Raw genomic sequence first — 15,037 nt, 5'->3', positions numbered from 1 at the left:
CTTGTTAGCCCTTGATTTCAGCTGGTTGTGTCTGAGTGTGTGAATGTGTCCACTAGACATGCCCTCTTTTACAATTATAATCATCCCTGTGAGTTCGAGGCCAGTCTGGTCTACAAAAGCAAGTCAGGACAACCAAGGACTACACAGAGAAACCCTGTCTCAAAAAAAAAAAGTATTACCAGCATGCACTTAATATCCTGTATTACCATTATCATTGTTTTACTATTTTATAATGCTATTGGCTTAAATTTAATTTTTTTCCCTTTGGTTAATGTCCAAGCCACAAATCAGATCTAGAATCATGTAACTTAAGAGATAATTATAAGCCGGGCGTGGTGGCGCATGCCTTTAATCCCAGCACTCGGGAGGCAGAGGCAGGCGGATCGCTGTGAGTTCGAGGCCAGCCTGGTCTACAAAGTGAGTCCAGGACAGCCAAGGCTACACAGAGAGACCCTGTCTCGAAAAACAAAAAAACAAACAAACAAAAAAAAAAGAGATAATTATAAATAATATTCTGAGGTTTTAAAAATGGAAGGCATTTTTAAATAGGGCCCAGCACCTGTAATCCCAGAGGCCAGCCTGGGTAAGGAGGCAAGACTTTACTTCAAAGTTTAAAAAATAAAATGTAAGGGCTGGAGATGTAGCTGGGTGGTAAAGTGCACTCAGGCATCCGAGGAGGTACCAAATGTGCAAATAAGGAATACAGACAACTTGTCATTTCATTCTGTGATCTCAGGAGAAAAGGTTAAAGCAATGAGTAACTTACAGCAAACTTCCTGCTTCCGTATCTTCTTTCAAATATCCTGAAGTTGTAAATGAGAAGACTGCTGCAGAAAGTGTCCTTCAAGTCCACACAGACCATCCTTCCGCATATGAGCCTCCAAACCTGCACAGGGTCCACCCGGAACATCAGTGAGTGAGTGAGGCCTGCTCAGGGTTAACACGGAACATCAGTGAGTGAGGCCTGCTCAGGGTTAACACGGAACATCAGTGAGTGAGGCCTGCACAGCGTTAACACGGAACATCAGTGAGTGAGGCCTGCTCAGGGTTAACACGGAACATCAGTGAGTGAGGCCTGCTCAGGGTTAACACGGAACATCAGTGAGTGAGGCCTGCTCAGGGTTAACACGGAACTTCGGGTAAGTGAGGCCTGCACAGGCTCTTGGAGGTCACTGTTTACACGCCAAGGCACAGCAAGACAGAGCCCCATCCTGGATACCCATCCCTATGACCGCAAGAAGTCCCTCCAGCTATTATAATAGATGCATCTTGTTAAGGCAACAGAAATGTCCTGGTAAAACCCTCAGCAGTCGGGACACCTGTTGCCAAGCCTGAGGCCATGAGTTCAGGCCCCAGGACCCATGCCTTGGTGGACAGAGACGACTGACTCCACAGAGCTGACCTCTGACCTCCACACATGAGGCACCAGGCATGCTCACCAGGACCACACCCACACAAAAATTAAGTGAATAATTGTAAAAGAGGGCGTGTTTAGTAGGACACATTCACACACTCAGACACAACCAGCTGAAATCAAAGGCTAACAAATGCTCATTTTATACTACTGAATTTAAAAGCAAATCTGTATCTGACAATCTGGGTAAAATTCAAAAATATAATTTCTGACCTCAGTCACCCAAGAACCACACGCACGGCGGCTCTGAGGATCTGCTTTGAAAGTTCGTCTTCTGGCAGGGTGAGAACCGTGAACTGCATAATGAAAACCCTACTTCTCAAAGGCCTATTTTGAGTATTGAACATTTTGCAAATGTGGATGACCCTAATCACACCTAGGAGACACTAGAATTTCATTCCCTCATTCAGAAGAAAGCAACCCTTGCTCCCTTCCAATTGCTGTGACACGTAAGATGAGATTTACCATGTTGGCTATTGTAAGTACAGGGCGATGTGGTGGAGTACTTCAAGTCAGAGCCTCTTCCTCTGCCAAACAAAACACAGCACATACGAAAAAGCTCCCAGGTATCTGTGCGCCATGCCAGACGCCAGACAGAGCTTCTGTCTCCGGCACACTCCAGTTTCACAGTCCAAGACTGACCTAAGGACTCGTGCAGAAGAGAAGGTCCATGTTCAGGCAGGAATGCCGTCACAGGCAGCAATGCCACAGAGCCCTCAGATGCACAACAGGACCAGATATCATCACAGGTAGCAATGCCACAGAGCCCTCAGATGCACAACAGGACCAGGTATCATCACAGGTAGCAATGCCACAGAGCCCTCAGATGCACAACAGAACCAGATATCATCACAGGTAGCAATGCCACAGAGCCCTCAGATGTACTACAGGACCAGAACCACACTGCAGCTCTAGGCCAGCACAGACATCAGAGGGTGAGTGGCTCAGAAGGCTGGGCACTCAAGCTCAAACTACATAACAGGACGATGCCTACCATCACTGCAGAACGGCTAAGAGACAGCTCCAAGCTGTCCACCCAGTCCACACCGGTCAACGCTCCCTGCCCACTACCAGGGAAATCTGAGGACTTTACAATTACTAACATGCAGTGAATTGTGTATTCAGAACTCCGTCAATCACAGGATCTCAGTGAATCCAACGTAAGCAATGGTACCAGTGACATCACGACAACGAGGTCTAAGCTCAGGGGGACAAAGGGAGCTGCCTGGGCACCCAGCACAGCTGGTGCTAACATTGTGATGCCCACACAAGATCTACTCATCAATCCTGAAAGCAAAACTATTCCTCCTGGTTCAAGTGCCCTGCGTAGAAGCATCACTTCAGAGCGTGTTACAGATGAGCGAGCGTAAACCAGCTCCTCACATACGCAGACTGAGAAAGGGCTCTGAAAATGTTAAATGTGCTGGCAACAACAAAATTAACATGGGTCAGAAGACAGTTTGTGGCAGTGGGTTCTCTCCTCCCACCATGTGGTCCTGGAATCAAACCCAGGTTCACAGACTTGGTGGCAAAGCCATCACGCTAGCCCAAAAATCTCTTCAACTTATGAATTTCATTTCCATGAATAAAATCTGAACTAGAAACTGACGAGTTGAGAGAAGGAAACGCAGCACTTTCTCCATTATAACCTGCTGCTAGAAATGTGCCTGTCAATGCAGTGTTCATAACACGTCTCACAAACCTAGGGGCTTTGTGCTCAGCTCAGGAGGGAATGGGAAGATGGGTAGAGCCAGGAGTTGGGGGACACTGCTGTGAAGCTGTGTCTCCTGGACACGTCGAGGCTACTGCACTGGTCAACTCATCAGCTGTGGTGGCCTGAGCCAGACCTACACAACATCAAGCCAGTCAACATTCTGGCTTGTTTAGGAGAGGGCAGGTGAAGCCCCGCCCCTGGGAGAGGAGGGGTGAGGCTCCGCCCCTAGCCAAGGAGATGATAGCAGCTGATGGCCACTGAGCCAGGAGGCACTAGTTCTCTTTAGAGGTGCGAGGAGGCCGGGTGGACGGGCCATTTTGCATACATCCATAAGCAGACAGGCATCAGTAATTGGACTCAATCAGGAGGCAGAGAGGAAGTTAGGAGAAGGACATGCTGCGCGTGGGTCTGGGAGGAGTTGGAGCGCGATGGAGCCAGTAGATATAATAAAACTGTGAGCATATTCTTAAAGAAAAACCTCAAAACACTATTTTGGAAACCTGAGGGATTTTGAGAAACTAACGAATTGTAGGAAGAAAAGGCAAGTCTAGAAAAACATGCCCTGTCCTTGCGGAGGCCAGAGCAGCAGTGTGCCTACCTGGAAGTCGTTCTTGACGGCATGGAGGTCATACAGGAAGAACTTCTGGCAGTGCGGCAGCAGGAGGGTCAGCAGGAGGGACAGGGCACTGGGGACCAGCAGGAGGCCCTTCGACAGAGGAGCCTTGTCTAGGGAGGAAGAGAGCCGTGTTCAGAATGACAAGACAAACATACCACAAGCCAAAGCTGGCTGGTTTTAGTGAAAACGAGGACTAAGTCTTGCAGCGCTGGCCTTTAGCTCTTATGTCAGCGGTAACAACCAAAGACCATAGGAGACAGGCGAGGCTCTGGACCGGCCTCGCTGCAGCTGGCTCTCACAGAAGCCAATGCAGGAAATACCGTGGCGCCCCCAGACAGCAGATTCCCCAGTCAGTGTCTGGGGATGACTGGGGTCACACACTGGTTTGTAAAGATTGTAAGGGGTTAGTGATAATGATGCTGGCTGTGGTGGCTTCCTGAGGTTTTCCACAGTGAACAGGAAGAACCTAGTCAAGTTTTCCACGCAGGCTCATGGACCTCTACCTTATCCTACGTGGCCATCAAATCTGGGATCACTTGTTACTGAGGTTACAGGCAGCCAACATGTGCCTGTGGTAACGAGGACTGAGACACCCCAGAAGACATGGTGCGGGTAAAAGTCCTCACATGATGACCCTGAGGCATGTGTGACACTGACATCACATGCAATGAGAAACACTGGAAACTCAGCCACACTCGAGCGTGCAGCAGTTCACAAGTTCTTATAAAATATGTAACATGTTCCGTGTATAACATGTAGCCACAGAGCAGCACTTCTCATGGCACTCAGCATTTCTGCAAAGAAGCAAAGCACATCCGATGCACGTCAGCACGTGACGCCTCTAATGTTTTCGTAAGCTGTGGTGTGTGAAACGATAAAGAGCAGGCGTGTGCACACTGCACGTGTGGAGGGCAGAAGACAGCCTGTGGGGGGTCAGACTTGGCGGCAGGAGCCTTCAGTGGCAGAGCCGTCTCACGAGCACAGAAGAGTTCTTAAAATTAAACAAATAGGTATTCACCGAGCACGGTAGTGCACACCTTTAGTCCCAGCACTCGGGAGGCAGAGGCAGGCAGATGAACCTATGAGAGTGCGAGGCCAGCCTGGTCTACAGAGTGAGTTCAAGGACAGCCAGGGCTACACAGAGAAACCCTGTATTGAAAAATAAAACAAAACTAAGATATAATATATATATATATCTTTTATATATATTTCAACAACAAATTGTGTGTGGCGTACATGTGTGTGCATGTGTGTGGCGTACATGTGTGTGCATGTGTGTGGCGTACATGTGTGTGCATGTGTGTGGCGTACATGTGTGTGCATGTGTGTGGCGTACATGTGTGTGAAGGTGCCCTTCCCCACCTGTCCTCTCTATTGTTCGGCCACACAGGGTCTCGCTGGACCTGGAGCTTGCTGTCTGGGCTAGACAGCTGCCTAACACACCCCCAGGATCCAGCTGCCTCTAGCCCTGGCCTGGAGTTACAGTGGCAGCTCCCGCACCCCTACACATACACATACACACACACACACACACACACACACACACACACACACACACACACACACACACACACACACACACACACACACACACACACACACACACACACACACACACACCCCTAGCTCTCCCACGGGCACCAAGGATCTTTATCTTGTGTAGCAAGTACTTTACTCACTGAGCCAGCTCTCAACAAAGAACTTTAAGGTCATACAGACAGGCCGGACACGGTGGCGCACACCTTTAATCCCAGCACTCAGGAGGCAGAGGCACGTGGAGTACGAGGCCAGCCTGGTCTACAAAGTGGATTCTAGAACATCCAGGGCTACACAGAGAAACCGTGTCTCAACCCACCCCCAAAATCATAAAGACAACACATATTTTTGCATGGTTTCAACTAGCCCTGCCATTTGTATGGGCCTGCAGTGCCCGGGCGCCTGCACATAACGCGTGAACACTCCTACTTCCCACTACCTCCTGGGGAACATTACAACGCCACCCTTGCCCCCCAAACCTCCACACTCTCGGCCCGCCTGCTTCTAGACCCCACTGCCCAACCCCTGCTCTGTGGATCTGTTGACGAAACCCTACTGTGCACCTAACTACTTCTCCACATAGTGGTTTCCAGCCCTGTGCGGGAAATGACGTTTCACTTTCCCCCGCAGCCTAAGCAGTGTCCCCAGCTCTGTAGCACTCAGGGTCCCCCCAGTTCTGACTTCCCAAGGATGTGAAGGACATCAGAAGGGACCCAACATGCCAGGAACAGAGCAAGCGCCCCGGGACAAACGGCAAGGCCAGAGGCACCACTGAGGGACCCTTTCAGACTTGCTGTCTTTTTCACAAGAAATCCCCTGCAGGTGGACTTGCCCACTACAGTTGGTGTTGTGGTCACAGCACTTGTGCAGCACACAGAGATAGCCCACCTGTTTCCTCCTGGGTTAGGGCATGCACACATCTATACCAGAACTACCACACAGTGTTGCACTCTCTCACCAAGGCTTTCCAGATCCCAAACCTCCCAGGGCACCCTACTACCCAGGGCCTCAGCAGGACACAAGGGCACCGCCTTCAGCCACAGAAGTCTCTTAGCTCCATTTGCCTGCAAAGTGGAGTGTCAGGTGGGACCCTCACCCAGCAGCCCTGCTCCTCCCCACACTCCCTAAAAAAGCTGAATGAAGAGCGAGCAAACCCACTTCTCCACATCAGCCCACTGGTGGGTGGGCCTCTCTCCTACTCCAGGTGAGCGACAGGGCCAGAGAGGGAAGGCAGTGGTGCAGGGACACCATGAAGGACAGCTGTTCCTCCTCCCCTGTCACCTAGCCCTGTGACAGACAGCCATGCCTGCCTTGTGGCCTCCTGAGCAACTCAACCAACAGCTGAGCTGCCTATCCTGGTCCCGGGTCCTACCCTGGCACACTTCTCTGCCCAGCGATGCCAACGTTGCTGCCAACTTTCATGCTGTCTCCTCCCCCAGTCACTCTGCCAATGACTGAGGTACCTCGGTTGTCTCCCTAATCCAACTAGATATTTTTTTTTTTCTTTTAGGGTTTTCGAGACAGGGTTTCTCTGTCTAACAGTCCTGGCTGTCCTGGACATGCTTTTGTAGACCACAGAGATCCACCTGCCTCTGCCTCCCGAGTGCTGGGATTAAAGGTGTGTGCTAGGGACAACCTTTCTCGGGGGGACGGGGGCGGGGGGGGAATCTGAACAGAGCCCTTAGCTTGTAGGCCCTGCAGGTCTTGGGGAAGGAAAATGAAGCACATGTGCTCTAAGAAAAGCCACACTCAATAGGCACCGGGACCACCTGCACGCTGAAAGGTCAAAGAAGCGGGGAGCGGCCAGCAGAGGCTGGAGGCCTCCCTAAGCGTGGCAGGTGTCCACGTGGGCAAAGGCGGTTAGGTAGAAGGCTAACGCCATGCCTGTTACATGACCACCTGAACCGCGAAGACAAGTCTACAAGAGGAGTTCCGTCAGGAAGCTGTGAGGACGGTCCAGGTAACACACAGTGACACTCAACCACAGAGCGAGGAACGGGGGCTGCTGGGCAATTGCTCGATTCTGCAGCCATCCCATGATAACCTGTTGCATCTGCCTGACAGTTTTATACAGCATCTAAAAGTGGACTTAGTGCACCAGCTCTGTGATTTGAGTGGGCTGTCAGGTGGGCTATTTCATCTGACATGACAAAGAAAAAGAAAAAAGAAAAGAAATGCTGCCAAATATCCTAAGATATCTCAAACTCTAAAGGCATACTTCAGTTTTAAAAGAAATGTGTTTCTAGACAGGTGTGGTGGCACACACCTTTAATCCCAGCACTCGGGAAGCAGAGGCAGGCGGATCGCTTTGAGTTTGAGGCCAGCCTGGTCTACAGAGTGTGAGTCTGGGACAGCCAAGGATATACAGAGAAACACTGTCTCGAAAAACAGAAAGAAAGAAAGAAAGAAAGAAAGAAAGAAAGAAAGAAAGAAAGAAAGCAAGCAAGCAAGCAAGCCAATGTGTTTTGTGGGGACCTGTGCCAAATCCTGCCGTGTCAGAAATTTTGTGCTTAGGCTGTATGCTGTGACCTTCAAGTTACTGGCCTTTGCCTCACCACGAGGTCTTGTGTTCTAGGCTATCCTTGGACTATTTACCTTTGAAAGAAGTAGAGAAGTCTCAACTTGGAACCACCCAGAGGATCTAGGAAGTTCTTACAAGGAACTATGCAGAGAACTAGGAAGTTCTACAGGGAGCGATTTAGGCTACTGCATTCTTGCCCGAGGGCCAGGGTGAGTGAGATAAGAATAGATCCTATTGACCTTGCCCTATATATGTTCCTGCTAGTCGGCAATAAGTGAATCTTGATCAGAAATGTCCTGACTTGATTCGTTATTTCTCGCGTCTCTGTATCCTACTTTCAATCCCCACTCCCTCTTTCAGGTGAACCCTGATTCGATTTTTTCCAGGGGCTGGGACCCAACAGTGTTTCTTCGTTAGTTCCCAGCTCAGCTCCACTAGAGCACAGGCTCACAGCAGCAGCGGCTGAGTCTGGCATGCTCATGGCTGCAGCAGCGAAGGATTCCCAAAGGGTGTCAGTCAGTGGATGTTTGTTAGACGGCAGGGCTGTGTGGAGAACAGGAACTCGGGTTCCTATCCAGTTGTCCCTTATGAAACAGAAACAAGCTGCCACACATACAACATGACTTCACGCAGCCGAGAGAGGGAAAGCAATTCTGACCCGCGTTACGGTCTCAGTGAAGACTGAGCTAAAGGAATAGGCCTGTCACAGAAAGACAAATATCCCATGATTCTCTTTCTATGAGGCATCTAGAACAGTGAAATTATAAAATCAGAAAGTAAAATGGTGGTTGCCAAAAGCAGCTGGCACTAGGGAGTTGCTTAATGACAGTTACAGCTCTGAGGGTGAAAGAGTTCTGGACGTTTTACACACAACATGCACAGGCCTCATACTGCCAGCATGTGCACTTGAACATGAGTAAGGCGGGCTCAGCGGGTGGGAACACGGCAGCACCGGTAGAGGACCTGGATTTGGTTCCCAGCACCCATGGAGTAGCTCACCAGCATCCCCAGCTCCCTCTGCTGGCCTCCGGGGGCCCTGCGTGCCTGCGGCACAGACACATGCAGACAAAAAAACCACACAGGGAACTAAAGATGAAAGGAGAGCCAACTCCACAAAGTGCTGCTCTGACCCCCACATGCATGCATAGCGTAACACTCCCACACCACAAAAACAAACAAAATACTCACCGAAATAATTTATTCTTTTTGTATAACCATTTCAATTTTAACCAGGACAGGTGGGAATATACCCTAACCAATGTAATCTACCGTTTTAATGGGTTAAAGGAAAATGTACCACGTGATGATTTTCACAACTATGTAACGACAATTAAAGAAAAAAGGCCATGAATCTGGAAGGGGAGGGAGATGTGGGACACACGGGAGAATTTGGAGGGGGGATGCCATAATTATAACTTAAAAAAATAAAGTTTAAATAAAATACAATATGTTAAAAAGAAAAAAAACCTCTCTTGCCCTGTCCCACCACCTCCTGCACTACAGCGCCCGCTAGCCGCTGTCCACCTCAGGATTTGCTGCTGGCGTTCATTTCCGCAGCAGGGCCTCTGGCACTCTCACCCCATCTCTCCAAGGTGTTCTTCTCAGGCCCAGAGCTTCCTCTGGTGCCTCTCTCAGCACCTCATCCTGCCCGACCAGCCACACAGCACCCTTCACTCGTCAAAGCATTCCTTCAGCCCCTGTCTTCCTCACGGAAGCTCAAGGCCTGTGAGGGCAGAAGCATTCCCGCGCGTCTCGCTCACTCGCCCCTCTGTCCCCGCACCTCAAACACCACTTGGCACACAGCGCCTTTCAGTGCCGTTGATGGTAAATAAAAGAATTCCATGGTTTAATCCTCAAAATAACTGTGAAGCAGGCACAACCCTCTTCAAATAAGCACTTAAGAAAAATGAGGTCTAGAGAGTATGTTCCTTGGCAGGACGGCAAACGCCTTGCTTGGGCACCTCTGCAAGGACAGGCAAGACAGAGGCTTACAGGGAGGTGGTGTTTGCAGCAACGTGGAGAGCAGCGAAGGGGAGAGAGCGAAGTCCACACAGAGAACACTAGCCGGCTCCTGCACATCCTCTTCAGATCAGTGTCTCTCTCAACCCTCCTCAGAGAAGCTTCCACTAGCAATAGAGAGTAATCAACTCAAAGCTCTCAACTAGCCCAGATACAGAGTAAAGGCCGTAGACTGCTCAGCCCTGCTCCCTCATACATACCCTCCTGAGGAGGAGGGGGTGGAAAGACTGTGAAAGGCAAGGGGTGACAGCTACAAAGAAACCACATCAGGCGGGCCCAGGCGGAGCCAGGCAGACCCAAGTGGGCCAACTCCCAGGACTGGAGAGAGGAACTGAGCACACAGCCGCAGCCCTAACAGTGCAGCTAGCTGACAGCTGCTAGCTGCTGCGAGGGAAGTTCTCTCCGTAAGTGCAGCCCCTGGTACATGGGTCATACTCCAGTAGAGAACCATGTGTCCAGGCATATCTGGGCTGCACAAACTATCTTGAGAGTTTTATTGTTGCTGTTTGTAGAAAGTCATAGAGCTGGGCGGGGAGGGAAGAGGAGGTGGGCCTGGGAAGAGCTGGGAGGCGGTTATGACCAAAGCACACTGTACAGAACTCTCTGAGAGAAATAATGTTTTAAGGCTACGTTGTCAGGTTGACTCCCACCAACCTGATAGATCAGCTAGGACTTTCTAAGAAGTCTGCTAAATGTATCTGCAGCTACCTACCCCCCCCCCCCCCAAGGAAGGGAGAAGAGTGCTTTTTTTTAGACATCTATTTATTTTTATACATTGGTGTTTTGCCTGCATGTGTGTCTGTGTGAGGGTGTCAGATCATGGAGTTACAGACAGATGTGAGCTGGCATGTGGGTCCAGGGATTTGAACCTGGGTCCTTTGTTAGAGCAGGACTGCTTTTTTTAACCCACCAACTTCCAATCTTCAAAAATCTAGACTGGCCTCGGGGTGAAGGTGGAAAAAACCTTATTGGGGGGAAGCAAGTGTAGTCAGAAGCTTATGCCAAATAGCACTCCAGGGACAGACGGAATGAGCTGAGCACACGGACAAGATAAGCCTCGTGAGTGATGACAGGCAGAACCAAGCCTCCAATCCAGCAATCTGGTACTAACAACCATATCCTGTTATACTACCATACAGCCCCACAGTCCTGCAGCTGATTAAGTGAAAGACATATACACTGTCACAAAAAGCACTAACAAATCACACTGGTTGTAAAAGCAGTTTTATTCTCCTGGCTCATTTGTTGTCTGAGCGGCTCACTACCTCCTTCTGCTAACCTAGACCTAGCCCTGGAAACTTCTAGCCTCTGTACAATCTAACCTAGGTAGAGAATATTTTAGCCTCCGAGACTTACTGCTTAATGAGCTCACCCTCACTTGTTCTTTCTGAGCTCTGGCCTGGCTGGTTCCACTCAGCTGTTCTGGCTCAAACTCCTCTCCCAGTTGACTTATTTAATCTGGCTTCTTTCTTGGCCAGAATTGCTCTGCTTGGCCTCAAACTAACTCAGCGATCTGCTCTGATCTTCTGGCTTCTTCTCATTTTCTGGTTTGTTCTATCTTCACCTGAGTTCTCTCTCTCTCTGAAACCTATCTCTGCTTTACTGTCCTTGTAATACTGCCTCCTCTCTCTGTAAAACTGCCTCTTAAGTAGCTTCCCTTTCCTCTCTCTTCTTGTGAGAGTTGGGCCTACCCTGTTCTGTCAAATCTTCTCTGATTTGTCACCTTTTCTGCCACTCAATAGACGTCACTTTCAAACATGAGTGCTTCCTTCTACAAACTAACTTTACCTTCATTTGGAATTAAAGGCACGTAGCACCACACCTGGACCTAAGCTTTTCTTTTTCTTTTCTTTTTTTTTTTTTTTTGATGGTGCAGTGGAAATCTAAGCTTTTCTTTACCTGATACTAGCTCTATCCTAGGCTGACCTTGAACTCAGATCTGTTTGTCTCTGTCTCCTTGATTAAAGGTGTGTTTGTATTCCAGCTGAATCACAGAGAAGGTCTTTGGATGTGATCTCTTGCCATAACAGCCATGTTCTGAATTAACATTCCTCTACAGCTGGTACTTTATCAGTAACAACTCAATGCAAGTTTGAATGGAGACAGCAAAAACAGTACAGTCTGTGGAAAGTGTAACCGTGTGATGGGCAAATGCTGAGATTATCAAACTAAGATGTATAGTGGTGGTTGTCACTATGAAATGCCCCCAAAGGCTGCTGAAAGCCTGGTCCCCAGAGCAGCACTGCAAGGTGCCTGGATGATGGTGGAACCAACACGCCACGGGACTGACTCAGAGTGAACAGCCTGCTTCACACGTGTGCCCTTGTGCAGTTCCTTCTCTATTCCCTCCCTCCCTCCCTCCCTCCCTGCCCCCCTTATCCCTGAGCCCTCTCTTTATGCCTCTGTCCCTCCATCCTCCAGCCATCATTCCTGGCTGCCATGAAGCAACCTTCTGCCTCACACAGCCCTAAAGGTGATGGAACCAGCTTAGCATGGGCTCACGATTTTAAAACCACAATCTGGAGTACATCTTTCCTCACCAAAATTGTTCTTCCCAGGCACCTGCCACTGTGGTGGAAAACTCACACATTCTCACCCAAATTCATCCATTCGTTTGTCTTCTCTCCCTGCCCCCCCCCACAGTCTCATACGCATACACTCCCTTACATACAGTTTCATACACAGTTTCTCTCTCAAATATACACACACACACACACACACCCTCACACACACACATACATAACACCAACACTGGGGACTCAGGCCACAGTAATTATCATCACGGATATGCACCAAGACTTTTATTTTATTTGTTACAAAGGTGCTCTCCTGGCATCCCCTGTATTACTGTGAAAACAATATATATAAATAAATGCCCAAAATGAAAATGAGAGAATTAAATTATGGTCTACATGTAAAATGGAGTAACATTCAACACTAAAAAACAGCTGGTATAAAAACACTTTGCACCTTAGAAAGATGTTCCTAAAAGTAGTCAGTGGCATTACCATAAAATACTTTAAAAACAGCACATAAAGAGATGATTTGTAAAGCATCTATCAAAACACTAACAATGACAATCATGAGGTGTTTGTGAGATATTCTGCTTTTTACACCAATCTATTTTAATGGTAAATTAACTTTTCCCCAGTTATTCATGCAAGGGAAAGTTCACCCCATCCTCGTGCTCAGAGCTCAGGCTAGTCACTAGCAAACTTCCTGTCTGAGAATGGGGTCAGGAAGCAGTTCCCACATAAGAGCCCATACAGGAAACAAATGCCTTTTAAAACACGTAGGGCGTGTTAGCACGCACCGGTAATCCCAGCACTCTGGAGGCAGAGGCGGCAGGTGGATCTCTGTGAGTTCAAGGCCAGCCTGGTCTACAAAGTGAGTCCAGGACAGCCAGGGCTACACAGAGAAAACTAGTATTGAGCGGGGCAGAGCAAGTCGTTTCTTTGACAGACATCTCTTCACCTTTGGAGACAGGAGTGCTATGAATTGAATGAACAGGCAACACATTAATCCAGAAGTAAAAGAAAAACAAAAATTATCTAAGGCAAAAGCTAAGATTTCTTTGGAGGGTTAATCCCCTACTTCTCTCTGTGTGACCAACTACGCCACCACTGTTTGTCAGCCACGGAGGCTCAGGAGGCCGCGCCTGTCCTGACAAAGGTCTTGCCCTCCCTCTGAGTCCTTAGCTGGAGGTAGGAGGCCAACACTCACAGACTCTTGGTGAAGAAGTAGACTAGGAAGATTAAATAACGTGGCCAGGGCCACAGCTTGGTAGTAAAGAGGCCACAAAGCCAGTTCTGCTTGACTACAAAAAACAATTCTTCCTAATACTTATCAAGAAAATGTATTCTATATTTTTACTATCTTAAACTTAAAGTAAAATTTTGATCCACAAAAATTTGAGCATAGAATGACCATATGATTCATAAACTGCACTCCTGGACACACACCCAGGGAACATGGAAGTAGAATTCCAAACAAAATCGTTTTGCGGATGCTGAAAGCAGTATAATGCTAATCAGTACAACAGGCCTGGTGACAGCCACCAAGTACGGAGGAAAACAAGGATCCATACAACGTACTGCTGAGGAGAGGAACGAGGCTGTGTGCCTGTGACAGGGCATGGCGCCTGCAAAGCACATGGGCACAGATACAGCGACGCCAGTGAGCAGACACTCTGACCGGCTGGCTCGAGGGCCTTGCTTTGTGAGCACCAAAGAAAGTAACCACAAGTTTTGTTTGTTCCTCTTGTGGACTATTACAAGGAAGCTAGCTGCAGACACACGGGGGAGCAACGACCTGAAACTATCTGCCCCGAAAAAATACATGTCAAAAAAAAAAAACCCAGTGTGGTTCAGAGCCTTGCAGGGAAGGGCCACCATAGCTCACCACACAATGATCTTCCCATTGCTGACTATTTAGCTGGTGAGGTTCTCAGGTTCCCACTAAGAAGGGATGATGTAGTATCTCATCAAGAAATTTTCTCACATACTTTTTATGAGAAAGGGACTAAACAAAAAGACAAGGGTGCAAGTCCACAAAAGTACAGTAAGCCGCACGCTGGAGGAGCCTTCAGCTTCCTCTGTGATTTAGTTCCCAGGCCACCGGCTTCTCGGGAAGACTGTGAGGATGGGAGGATGTGAGGATGTGTCTTCAGTGACTGCACTGCAGGGTGAGGAGTGTGTGCTCCGAGGACCATCCCCACTGAGACCTCCGTGAGACTGCCCACCCGAGGGTCTACTCCTACAGCGTCCATCCCAAAAGCTTCAAAACAAAACAAAACATGTGAGCGCCATGCAGAAATGGTCTTCTGTCCCTAACACACTGGGAGGTCAAGGACACCAGGCGCCTGCCTCAGTCCTGCGCCTTACACACGTGTCCACACTACCAGGCACAATGCCTGGCTCAGGAAGGCAGCCCACTAGCACCTGTTACTGACCAAAACTTGTGAAGTGTGTCAGGAAAGTGAACTGCAGAACGTACTAAGGAGGTTCTAGGGGGAGAAACAGGGGAGAGGACCTGCCCTCAAGACACAAAAGAGCATTTATCTAAAATGCTGAGGGTGGTGGCAACAGAGCTAAAAGGAGGTTCTGAAACAGCAGTGCCAGCCACGGCTGCTCCCCGACCACAGAAAAGCACATCAGACCTGCAAATCTGCAAAGCGCCCATGGCGGCGTCAAGCATCTGCGTCGTATTCGGTGTTAG

General features: G+C 48.9%; 1 protein-coding gene across 1 annotated transcript in view; it reads right to left on the bottom strand.

Moving 5' to 3' along the window:
* Window positions 1-15,037, bottom strand: part of Ubac2 (UBA domain containing 2) — a 141,985-nt gene that overhangs the window by 110,504 nt on the left and 16,444 nt on the right. Inside the window, exons 2-3 of the mRNA XM_051160998.1 lie at window positions 3,727-3,854; window positions 767-886 (exon numbers count right to left, since the gene is read on the bottom strand). Of these exons, the coding sequence (XP_051016955.1) occupies window positions 767-886; window positions 3,727-3,854 (248 nt within the window). The remainder of the gene's footprint in view (window positions 1-766; window positions 887-3,726; window positions 3,855-15,037) is intronic.

This window comes from Acomys russatus, chromosome 18 (genome assembly GCF_903995435.1).
Source record: "Acomys russatus chromosome 18, mAcoRus1.1, whole genome shotgun sequence".
Taxonomy (NCBI): domain Eukaryota; kingdom Metazoa; phylum Chordata; class Mammalia; order Rodentia; family Muridae; genus Acomys; species Acomys russatus.
The sequence above is the reverse complement of the archived record's forward strand: the minus strand, read 5'-3'. Positions and strand labels throughout refer to the sequence as shown.